At 38.7% G+C, this 12,500-nt stretch overlaps 1 protein-coding gene across 5 annotated transcripts in view; it reads right to left on the bottom strand.

The window, feature by feature from the left end:
- Positions 1 to 10,623, bottom strand: part of LOC125036480 (troponin C, isotype gamma-like) — a 34,865-nt gene extending 24,242 nt beyond the window's left edge. Inside the window, exon 1 of one of the 5 annotated variants that reach the window (XM_047629122.1) lies at positions 10,447 to 10,623. In XM_047629122.1, the coding sequence (XP_047485078.1) occupies positions 10,447 to 10,464 (18 nt within the window). In that variant the 5' untranslated portion in view covers positions 10,465 to 10,623. The remainder of the gene's footprint in view (positions 1 to 10,446) is intronic. The other 4 variants (XM_047629131.1, XM_047629113.1, XM_047629104.1 and 1 more) reach the window with 4 other exon arrangements.
- Between the last annotated feature and the right edge of the window lie 1,877 nt (positions 10,624 to 12,500).

Below are 12,500 nucleotides of genomic sequence, written 5' to 3'. Positions count from 1 at the left end.
CTTCCCTCCCTCCCTCCCTCCCTCCCTCCCTCCCTCCCTCCCTCCTCTCCCTCTCTCCCTTCCTCCCTCCCTCCCTCCCTCCTTCCCTCCCTCCTTCCCTCCCTCCCTCCCTCTCTCATTTCACCATACGTTTAAAGACTTACCTTACTGCAGTAAAAGAGATGCATATAAATCAACACAGACGAATACGTGACAGCTGGATTTAGATGATAGAACGCGTGAAATATTAGAAGCCATATGACCTGCGTGTTTTTCATACTGTTTCTCGCTTCCTGTTGAATGTTTAATGTAAACTTAATTAAGATATAAGATATAAAGGGCTTGCGGCATAATGTGTTACACGATGTGAAACGTGAGCTGTACGTATGACAGGCCGCTGGTGGTATATTCAGGTATATTTTTAAAAATTGTTACGGTTCTTGCTTCGACTGATTTTAATAGGCTTGAATATTAATGGGATTAAATTTAATGGGAAAATACTTATTTCGGAATAAGCTTAATTGGAAAGAACTTATTTCGAAAGAGCTTAATTTGATGAGGAAACACTTATTTTACGATAATCTTGATTTAATAGGAAGAGACTTATTTCATAATAAGCTTAATCTAATAGGAAGGCACTTTATTTCATGATAATCTTAACGTGTAGAATTTTAAGGAAATGTCAATGAAAACAAAAAGAATTGTATATCTGTCTATTTGTGTATCCATTTAACTATCTATCTAACTGTATTAATCCATATTCTATATAATATTCACACTTTATTTCTTGAAATAGAAAAATAGATAAATAAAAAATACAAAATAATTATTCCTTTATATGAACAGAAAAAAAATAATGACACCTTTATATGAACAGAAAAAAAATAATGATACCTTTATATGAACACAAAAAAAAATTATGATAACTTTACATGAACATAAAACAAATATAATGATACCTTTATATGAACAGAAAAAAAATATATGATAACTTTACATGAACAGAAAAAAAATACCTTTATATGAACAGAAAAAAAAAGTTTAATGCTACCTTTATATGAACAGAAAAAAAAAATATTATCCCTTTATATGAACAGAAAAAAATGATAATGATTCCTTTATATGAACAGGAGCTCAGTTATTTCACAAAATCACCATCGTCAATTCTCTTTAGAGACGAGCTAGTACACCTTTTATAACCTGCTACGTGACTCCGAACATTAACACCATGCTAATACCACTAATACCATCTTAATACCAGCCATGCCCTAGTACCCATATTCTAACGGAAGGCACACCCTCTAAGTACCCAAATACCCTTTAAATCCCCTTTAAAATCACTTTAACCCTGGTACAATCCCGACCACACCTCTGTCGCACACCTGCTGATCGTCTGCCGTCTGACTTACTACAACAGAGACAGCTGTCGGCGGAAACCACTCCGTACTTCCCCTCCTGCTTGCCAACGTCAACACACTTCGATGTCAGCAGTGACAACACTCTTAACACCTCTCTCCCTCCCCCTCTCTTCTCTTCTTCCGTAATTCCTTTTTACTCCTTTGACCTCTTATCTCTTATCTGTTATTTGTTATTCACTTTTATTCACTATTCCCATTCTGTTTTCTCTCCCCCTCTTTTTCTCTTTGGAATAGGTCTTTTGTTTTCTGTTTTCCTCTACTCATTCCCCTCTCCCTCTCTCCTCTTTTCATTTCCTTCCCCCTATCTCCTGTTCTGCTCCCTCTCTCTCTCTCTCTCCTTTCCCCCTTTCCCTCTCCCTTTTCCTTCCCCTCTCCCCTTCTCTTCCCTCTCTCTCTCTCTCTACCCTCTTCCTTCCCCTTTCCCTCTATACGCTTTTCCTTCCCCTTTCCCTCTCTCCCCTTCCCCTTCCCCTCCCCCTCTCCCTCTCTCCCTCTCTCCCTTGTACCATCACTAAGTAGAGACGTTTTCGCAGAGAGGAAGACCTGTGTCATGTGTTCATATTTGTACATAGAGCAAACTAAATTACGATTTTGCTCTTGAAGATAATGTTTTCTCTCGTGGTCACTTTTTGTGTCTGTTTGTTTGTTTGTTTGTTTGCTTTGTCTGTCTGTCACTCTCTTGAGTTTTGGGATGATTTGTGTATCTCTATTTATGATTTTCTTTTTCTCTCCCTTTCCTTTTTTTTCTTTCTTAATTTCTTTCACTTCCTCTCTCTCTCTCTCTCTCTCTCTCTCTCTCTCTCTCTCTCTCTCTCTCTCTCTCTCTCTCTCTCTCTCTCTCTCTCTCTCCTTTTCTTTCTCTCTCTCTCTCTCTCTCTCCCTCCTTCCTTCCCTCTCTCTCTCTCTCTCCCCCTCTCTCCCTCTCTCTCCCTCTCTCTCTCTCTCTCCCTCCCTCCCTCCCTCCCTCCCTCTCTCTCTCTCTCCCTCCCTCCTTCCCTCTCTCTCCCTCCTTTCTTCTCTCTCTCTCCCTCCCTTCTTCTCTCTCTCTCCCTCTCTCTCTCTCCCTCCCTTCTTCTCTCTCTCTCCCTCTCTCTCTCTCTCTCCCCCCCCCCTCTCTCTCTCTCTCTCTCTCTCTCTCTCTCTCTCTCTCTCTCTCTCTCTCTCTCTCTCTCTCTCTCTCTCTCTCTCTCTCTCCCTCGTTCATCACTCCCACTTTTTCTTTCGCGACGTCAAGGCTCATCCCACAACCGCCCCATCATTTATTAAACACATAAAAAAAAAGAAAAAAAAAGAAGAGAGAGAGAGAGATATAAAAAGAAAAAGTCTTTATGATTAATGTAGTTTGACATTTCACACCAACGCCACAAAAAAGAAAAGAAAAAAAAAGACGAGAGGCAAAGAGGAAGAGAGAGAGAGAGAGAGAGAGAGAGAGGAAGAGATAACATAAAACAGCTAAAATATGATCATCTTACTCATATGTGGCAAATCCCGGACATTCGCACGTGTTGTATACATGTTTACAAGTCGCTTCATAGTCCCTTCGCTTCTTGAAAAGTCTTTTTTTGTTTGTTGTTTTTGTTCGAGATGCTGGTAGAGCGAAGGCGGAAGTAAGAATGATTATTATTTGTTTTTTAATGGTTGATTTTTGTATATTTGCTGTTTCTGGTTGTGTGTCTGTCTATTCTTGTCTTTCTCTCTCTCTCTCTCTTACACATACGAGTATATAGATATAGAGAGATGTCAGAGAGAGAGAGAGAGAGAGAGAGAGAGAGAGAGAGAGAGAGAGAGAGAGAGAGAGAGAGAGAGAGAGAGAGAGAGAGAGAGAGAGAGAGAGTGAGCAATAGATTTTTCTCTCGTTTCATATAATTCCACTTATTAGGAGAGTATTTTCCCCTTTAAGTTCTTGGACAAAAAGTTTGCCTTAATATGCCCTTATAGAACCACTGACTATATCTACGAAACATTGTTTTTTCTCTCGTTCTCTCTACTTTTATAAAGAGATCATTTTTCCCTTTGATTTCCTTGATTCTTTCTTTGATTTCCTTCCCTTAACACTTCTCAGAATTTATTTTAAAATGAAATAAAAAATCTCAAGACCAGCTGACTGGCAACTGCTTCAGAACGGGTTGACTGAAATTTAAAATAAATGATCATGTATTTCTTGTCGACGTGTGTATCAAGGAAGCGAAATAGGCCTGTTATTAAAGAAGACAAAAAAATTACATTTAATTATCTTTGTTGACACATATGAGGTGTGAAAGCTAGGCCTGTTATGAGGTGATGAGTTGAGCCTCATGGATCCTACATACCTTCGCTGCCTTCTTTTTTCTTATTTTTTTTGTTCAAGGTCTATTTTCGTCTCGTTTTGCTTTTCAATTACCGGAAGATTATATCATGTAAAGAGTACTGTGCTGAAATATGAATCTGATAAAGTCTATAATCGCATAAGATCGTCTACATAATAAAATTTACTACGACAGTTTACCGTACCTTCATCTTAATAAAACTCATGCCTTCATAGAAACGTACCTTGATAAAATCTGCCTTGATAAATCTACTTTCAACAAAAATATACATTGATATAAAATCAACCCCCATAAAAGAATCAACCTTCATATAAAATCTACCTTCATATAACGAAATTTCCCTTAATAAAAGTCTACCACAACCACTCGGTGAAATATCTGCGTTTACTAATCGACGTACGCTCACACATTTTCAGAGAGAGAGAGAGACAGAGAGAGAGAGAGAGAGAGAGAGAGAGAGAGAGAGAGAGAGAGAGAGAGAGAGAGAGAGAGAGAGAGAGAGAGAGAGAGCGAAAAAGAAGACAGAGAGAGAGAGAGAGAGAGAGAGAGAGAGAGAGAGAGAGAGAGAGAGAGAGAGAGAGAGAAGAGAGAGAGAGAGAGAGAGAGAGAGAGAGAGAGAGAGAGAGAGAGAGAGAGAGGGAGAGGAATCATCACCAAGTCTAAACAATCATCAATTTCTTTTGTTAAGACCTCGTCTCTTCACACATACTCAAACTCAGGTCGTCTGTCTTGCCTCGTATATCTTTTCTTAACAACTATAACATCTATTTACAGCTAAGGTAGACGAACAGTCAGAAAAAAAAAATATCGTTACCTTTACTTGTGGTCAATGAGGAACTGAACGTTTCTCTCTGTTAACACCTGATTACTGTATTAACTACCTTGCCTCGCAGTTCGTCGATGTTTCATACTAGTTTGTGCAAAGGTTACTGATACTTATTTTTTGACTGTATATTGCCCTTGAAGGAAACGTATTAATGCACAAAAAATTGTAATAATTTATTTTTCATCATCGACAACAATTGGTGTATAACTTATATTATAATTCCGTTTTCAATTCTACGAGCTAAATATACGTGTTTATATAATATGTATATTTAGATTCGCTTTAAACTTAAAGACACATTATACCTCGTAATATAATTACAATATACCTTTAAATATAAAGGCATATTATACCTTTGCCATACATTATACATGTTGCATACATACATATACCATTCCTTTCAAACATATCAGTGCATTATACCCAGTGATATAAATACACCATGCCTTTAAACATTAACGTATACTCTACATTTTTTAATATATCAAACCTTTTAAACACATCAGCTTCTCATACCTAGTAATACAAGCACTTCACGCCTTAACATAAGCATACTCTTTTCTACTTATACATACCAATACATTATACCAGCCAATACAAATACACTATACCTTTAAATAAATAAAAAAAATCATATCTTTTAATATATATCAGTACAACATACCCGGTAACCCCGCCTTTCATTATAAACGCATAATCTACCTTTAAATTTGCATATACAAGTACCTCATCCCTACACAAGCCACTCCCTCAACACCTGCCTCCTTCAGAGCCACCTACAGGAAGGTCTTTCAACAGAAAACGATTTCCTTCTTCCTTTTCCTGCGACTTCCACTTATTCTTGTTCCTCCCTCTACTCAACAGCCTGCCTGTCAATTAGCGTGACTTCCTCCTGTTTGCTCACCTGTCAAATTATCCTCGTTATTTTTTAGTTTTTCGTTCATTTATTTATCTAACTATTTATTTAGCTGTCTATTTTTTTTTTTTTTTTTTTTTTTATTCAATTCATTTACTTGTTCTTCGTCTATTTATCTATTAAGGTTTTATCATTTCCCCAACCCTTCCCCATAGCCTCACCCTCCCCACCACATCGATCTGACATAACCTTTCCCGCCGCCCTCCCCAGTAACCCATCCCCGTCCTCACGCCCACGCCCGACGAACACCAAATTTTATATATCTATCTATCTACGTCTCGACACTTCCTTCCTTCAATATAATCTATTTTCACCTTCACCTTCAACCCCTTTACCCTTCTCCCTAGGTGCTACCACGCCCACCTTGCCCACTTGCCTACTTTTATTCACCCACACGCCCACCCTTCTCAACCCATTGCTGCCCCGCTCCTATACCCCCCACCCCCCCTCTCTCTCTAGCCCAACACCGCCCTCGCCCTTGAGCTAAGTGATTTATTTTGACGTACTGTTGTCGCGAGGGAGGGAAAAACAGAAAGAGGGTGGGAGGGAAGGAGGGAGAGAGGGAGGGGAGGGGGGAGAGAGGGAGGAAAGGACTGAGAGAAGGAGAGTGGGAGGGAGGGAAGGAAAAACAGAAAGAGGGTGGGAGGGAAGGAGGGAGAGAAGGAGGGAAGAAGGAAGAGAGGGAGTGAGGGAGGGAAAAACAGAAAGAGGGTGGGAGGGAAGGAGGGAGAGAGGAAGGGAAAAAGGAAAAGGGGGAGGGAGGGAGGGAGGAGAAGAGAGGGAGAGGGAAAGGGAGAGAGAGAGAGAGAGAAAGAGAGAGAGAGAGAGAGAGAGAGAGAGAGAGAGAGAGAGAGAGAGAGAGAGAAAGACAGACAAAGAAAGACAGGGTGAGAAGTAAAAGAAAAGGGGAAAAAAAAGAAGAGAGACAGACAGACCAACAGAGATCAAGGAAGGAGGGAGAGACTAGGGAGAGGACGGAATATTTACTTTAAACATCTGCAAGACTTTTGCCTACTAAATCTTTAAATTTGAGTCCAAATACGACTGGGTTTGGCTGCTGGACTTCGTGAAAGAGTTAAGGATGTAGTTGGTTTTGAGAGAGAGAGAAAAAGAGCGAGAGAGAGAGAGAGAAACAAGAAAGAAAAAACAAAGAATGAGAGAGCTAGACATACATATACATATATACTTTTGTTTATATATATATTATACATATTATATATATCTTATATATATTATATATATTTTATATATATATAGTCAGAGAGACAAAGAAAGAGTAAAGACAGCGAGAGAGAGAGAGAGAGAGAGAGAGAGAGAGAGAGAGAGAGAGAGAGAGAGGGAGAGGGAGAGGGAGAGGAGAGGGAGAGGGAGAGGCAGACAGACAGACAGACAGACAGACAGACAGGCAGACAGAGAAACGAGACAGAGAGAGAAAGAGCTAATCAGACACCACCACCACCAACAAAATCGAAGCAAATTTCCACCCGCACACAAGGAGTGCCCATATGCAAGAAGGGGGCATATGCGTGTGTGTATATATTCCTTCTATACACAAACGATAGAACTGGGATTAGTCACGGCGAGAAAACCATCGACTTCCGTGCCAACTTGACTATAATCTTGTTGTTTAAATTTTGTTTGTCACGTCTACGGTCCTGCTGCCTTCCCACGGCGTCTGTTTGTTTGTACGTATATTCGGTTAAAAAAAGATGGAAGAGGAGAATAAAGGGAGATGGAAGAGGAGAATAAAGGGGGTGGAAGAGGAGAGGGAGGTGGTAGAGGAGAAGAAGAAGGAAGAGAATAAAGGTAGGAAGGAGAGGAAAATGAAAGGACGGAGGGGGAAAATGAGAATGAAAAGGGAATACAAGGGGAGGTGGTGAGAAAAAGGGATAGTAAAGATAAATATAGGAATTAGAAATGTGGTGTAAGAAGTTGGCGGAAGGGGGAAGTAGGAGGGGGTGGAAACACGGGAGAAAATTAGGTAGTGGGAGGAGGAGGAGGAGGAGGAGGAGGAGGAGGAGGAGGGGGAGGAGGAGGAAGAGGAGGAGGAGGAGGAGGAAGAGGAGGAGGAGGAGGAGGGGAAGGAGGAGGAGGAAGAGGAGGAGGAGGAGGAAGAGGAGGAGGAGGAGGAGGAGGAGGAGGAGGAGGAGGAGGAGGAAGAAGAAGAGGAGGAGGAGGAGAAAGAGGAGGAAGAGGAAGAAGAAGAAGAAGAAGAGGAGGATGAGGAGGAAGAGGAAGAGGAGGAGGATGAGGAGGAAAAGGAGAAGGAGGAGGAGGAGGAGGAGGAAGAGGAAGAGGAGGAGGAAGAAGTAATAGGAAGAGGTGGAGGAGGAGGAGGAAGAACAGGAAGAGACGAGGTAGGAGAGAGACGAACATGAAGGGAAGAAGGAGAAAAATGAGAATCAGAAAAGATGATAATGATAATGATGATGATGAAGAAACTGTAGTAATAATTATTTTTGAGTAATTATACTAATGTCACCAACAGTACATTAACAGTACGAGTAGGAAAAGAACACTACCCTATTTACACTAACCTGTCATGGTCAAACTTCATCAAGCAACATTTATTTACTTCTGTAACCTGTCCTTAATATTCAAATCTTCCCTAACCTCGTTTTCTTTGCTTTATATTTCAGCTTCTCTCTTTCTATGTCATATCTCTCTCTTTCTCTTTAAAAAAAAAAAAAAAAAAAAGGCGTATCATGATGAATTTCCTTAATGGATCGTTTTCTTAACATCTTTCTAGTTAATGTTGTAATACATATATATCCCTATTTATTGTATATATGTCAGCTTAATGTCATAATTATTTATCGAGCTATTTATTTAATAAGTTAATCATACTTCTATTTCATGTGTTAATTCATCGTTTCAACCTTACCTGAGCTTACTCTTACCCTAACCTAACCAATTTTAACCTATTTTACTCTATCCTGCCTTGCCTATCTTATCCCATGACATAACCTTGTCTTTGTCTGTTATTATGTCCTATCCTATTCTATTCTCTGTTATTATGCTCAATCTCATTGCAGTCTATTTCTCTCCTATCCCATGTTATCTTGGGTTATGTCCTTTCCTATTCTCTTCTATATATGCTCTATCCTATTCTCTCCTATGTTATCATGTCCCATTTCTTCGACTTCACTATCTTACCCTATCCAAACACAAACTTATTTAACCGTATCTTATTCTACCTATCTTATCCAATCCAAGCACAAACCCATTTTATCCAATCCTATTTTAAACTCAACAGTCTTATCTTATCCAAATCTAATTTACTTGTCAGATTTTAACTATCTTTTTTCTCTCTCTCTCTCTCTCTTTTCACACGTTCATCGTATAATTTCTAGTCTATACTCTATATACATCAAAGGAAAAAGTCAGTTATTAATACCTTTTAAATCTCTGTTGTCTTTGGATTAAATACGAAACGGTCTTTCTTCTTCAACAATGAGTGAAGTTTCGTTTTGTTTAACTCTGTTATCACTTCATAAGTACGTATGAGCTATTTTGCAAACGATATTAGTGGAACATTATGCTCTAATGACATGGTTGCCTTAGTAGAAAAGGCTATAGCGAATGTTTACTTGAGAAGCGTTAAGTAAACAAGTTCTTTTTTTCTCTCTCTCTCTAAAATAGTGTCTTGGTGTAAACAATCGTATTCTGAAGTTAAAATATATAACTGCCTTCTGGTCTTCGCTTTTACGGATCTCCTTATGTTAACATTAAGAAATGTTTTTTTTTTTTTTTTTTATGTTAATCTGGCCCTATTATGTTCCCCAATGCTGATAACGGCCTTGTAATCTTAAAACAGCTTTCATAAATCGTTTCCTAGCAATCCATTGTCATATTGACTTGGATAATGCTGATAATGGTAAAGAATTGCTTTTTGAGTGACATGATTTTCTTTTTTCCTTTCCTCTCTCTCTCTCTCTCTCTCTCTCTCTCTCTCTCTCTCTCTCTCTCCACTGTTCCCTCGCCCGAAAGCTTTCTTATAGTTCTTTTCCGACTTGCACAGCTCTTAACAAACCCAGGCTGTCCCTCCCCACTACCCCCTCCCTCCTCTTCCCCGTACCTTCCTTCCTTGAGCCGAAAATAGGAGTAATATTACTCGACCAAACAAAACCAGGGGCGTTACTACGCTTACTGGTCTTCGTGTGGGTATAGCCTTTAACAAACATGTTTCCCACCTGTCATATTTTCTGCCTTTCTCTCATATTTTTTTCTTCTTTTAAATCACATATCAACGTCACTGTTTTGATTCCCGTAGTTTAGAGGGTCCACTAAATATTTTAAATCACGGCATCGCTTTTTTCTCTAAAGCCTGAACATACCGTACAATACCTCCCTTTTTCACCCCCTTTCAAAACATCCAGGCTGACGAAAGGTGATCGTATTTCCCGGCGCACAGGATGTTTGCGACGCCCAGCCTTCCGCCAAGTAAAACACGGCCTACTTTTAGGGCCTTGTGTTTTGCCGCCGTCTCCATGGGGTCGTTAGTGTGAAAGGAGGTCGCGAAGACAAAGGCTTACAGAGAGACCCCTCTTTTTTTTTTGGGGCAGCTTCAATAAAAAAAAAGTAAAGAAAAAGAAAAAGAAAAACTATATCGTTGAGTTGTATAGTTTTTTTTTTTTTTTTTTTTTTTTTTTTATCGTAGCACACAATTCGAGGTCTTGGTCTTACCTGATGTAGGAGAATGGAAACACAATTTTGCTCCTAAAACAGTTTAACCCTCTTCCCTGTAGTATTTTATGGACATAAGATATTAAAAGACACCAAATGGCAAATCGTGATATACAATTTCGTGTCAGAACTATAATAACGAATTAATTTAATCACTGTATTCCTCAATTAACCGGAAATATATCAAAGCTCTACATAAGTTTACACGAAACCACGGGGAAACCTCGTGGTTCGACGTTATCCGTCATCCGTCAAATCGACAATAATAGCAAAAAAAAAAAAAAAAAAAAAAAAAATCACATCCAGACAACTTACGATGATGCTGTCATTCATCCTGAAGGTGTTGTTAGGATCTTCGAGTGAGGAGATGACACTAGCCACGAAGGGCTCAGGCAGACGTCTGGTTTAGCTGGTGCCTGGGAACCGACTCCGAACTCGCCTCGAAGTGCCTACGTCACAACGGAAATAATAACCTCTTCCTCCTTGCCTGTGGAATCAGCTGCAAACCTCCCCACCACCTCCATTTGCGAGCGATCCTTGAGGTCAAGGGAAAAACTGTCGTACTGTAAGACCTTTTGCTTTGACAACGTGGCATCTTTTTAATCAGTTTTTTTTTTTTTCTCCCATCCCTTGCGAATTTGTCAGTGCTCATGGATTATTACTTAGTAATCTAAAAGCCTATAGTGATGTAATAACTGCATAATCGTGTAGGATTTATGCTAAAGATAGTATCGTACGACGGCAGGCTGAAGGCACAACTTGAGCTCGTCCAGATGCCAGTCCTTTGAAAGCGTGTTGATTGGTCGGGTACTGTAAACAACCCTGGATCAATCTACAAAGGCAGGAGAAAGAGGGAGGAAAAGGAGGGAAAAGGAGAAGGGGAAAAAAGGAAAGGAAGAAAGGGAAAGAGGGAAAAGAGAAGGAGAAGGGAGAGAGAGAGGGGGGAAACCGCTCATTTATAGCCAAAACACCACTAATATTTCCCCTCCAGCACTTTCTTCTCCATGTTTGAATCTATTTCGGGTTGCCGGATACGTGGGTGAACCAAATGTCGGGAGTAGTGTAAAGTTAGTCATTATAGTTTCCGATGAGGGGTGGTAATAAGGTAAGGCTTTAAGGGCTAAATCTCCCCCGTGTTTTGGGATGTTGTGTGTCTACTCTTACAGCAAGAGTGGCTCCCACAAGAAACAATATGAGGAATCTGAGGTGGAAACTTCTGTACGTTTTGCTTTCGTGGATTGGCCGAAGAATAGGTAAAGGGTTATGTGAATTTATACAGTAAGGTTTAAAAAAAGGGAAATTTGTCTGTAAACTAGGAAATGAGATGATCGTTGTGTGTGTATATATATATATTTATTCTGTTTCGTGTGTGTGTGTGTGAATGTGTCTGAATGTGTGTGTGTGCTGTTAGTTTATTTATACATGGTGTGTTTGTGTCTAAATATACGTTTGTATTTATGTGTGTTTGAATAAGTGTGTGCGTGTATGTGTGTGTGTGTGTGCAACATGCATATATACGTATGCGTGTGCATATTTAGACAACAAAATTTAGAATGGCACGTGTCTGTTGTTCTTACTGACCTGTAGACGAGGAGATTCATAAGGAAGACCCTTCCGAAGTAAAAAAAAAAATTCTCTCTCTCTTGCTCTTTCTCTTTCCTTCGTTTTTTTTCTGAGGCAAATGAGGCAACGAAAATAAAGTCAAATTGTGTTTGTTTTCCGTCTGCTGGAGTCTTCGAGTCCTTGTTAAAATTAGCTTTTGTTTTCAGCTCTCGTTCTCTGTGTACTGTGTATTATGATACTATTTTCATGGTGTGGTTGCTGTTGCTATTTTTGGTAGGAACGCTATCAGTTTGCTTTTTAAGACTTTTACTTTCATTATTATTTCAGGGATATTATTGCTATTGTTTTGGCTATTATTGTGATTATTATTATCATTATCATCTGTCATTTTCGTTCTCTCATCATTATCGTCATTATTTTTAGTGTTATTGTTCTTCATCCTATTATCATTAGTAGTAGTAGTATCATTATTATTATTTTTATTGTCATTTAACATTATTATCATTATTGCCATGAATATTATTATCATTATTGCCATTAATATTATTATGATTATTGCAGTTATTGTTATTGATAATATTATTGTTGTTATTGTTATTTATTATTAATTTTATTATCATCATTATTATTATTATTATTGTTATTATTATTATTATTATCAATATCATCATTATTATCATCATTATCATTGCCATTTTTATTATCATTATTTTTATCATTGTTGTTATTATTACTATCATTATTGTTATTATTATTATCATTATTATTATTATTATCATAATTACTATTATTATAATTATCATTAT

The sequence above is a fragment of the Penaeus chinensis genome, chromosome 2 (genome assembly GCF_019202785.1).
Source record: "Penaeus chinensis breed Huanghai No. 1 chromosome 2, ASM1920278v2, whole genome shotgun sequence".
In the NCBI taxonomy this organism is placed as follows: Eukaryota; Metazoa; Arthropoda; class Malacostraca; order Decapoda; family Penaeidae; genus Penaeus; species Penaeus chinensis.
This window is presented reverse-complemented; position numbering and strand designations above follow the sequence as displayed.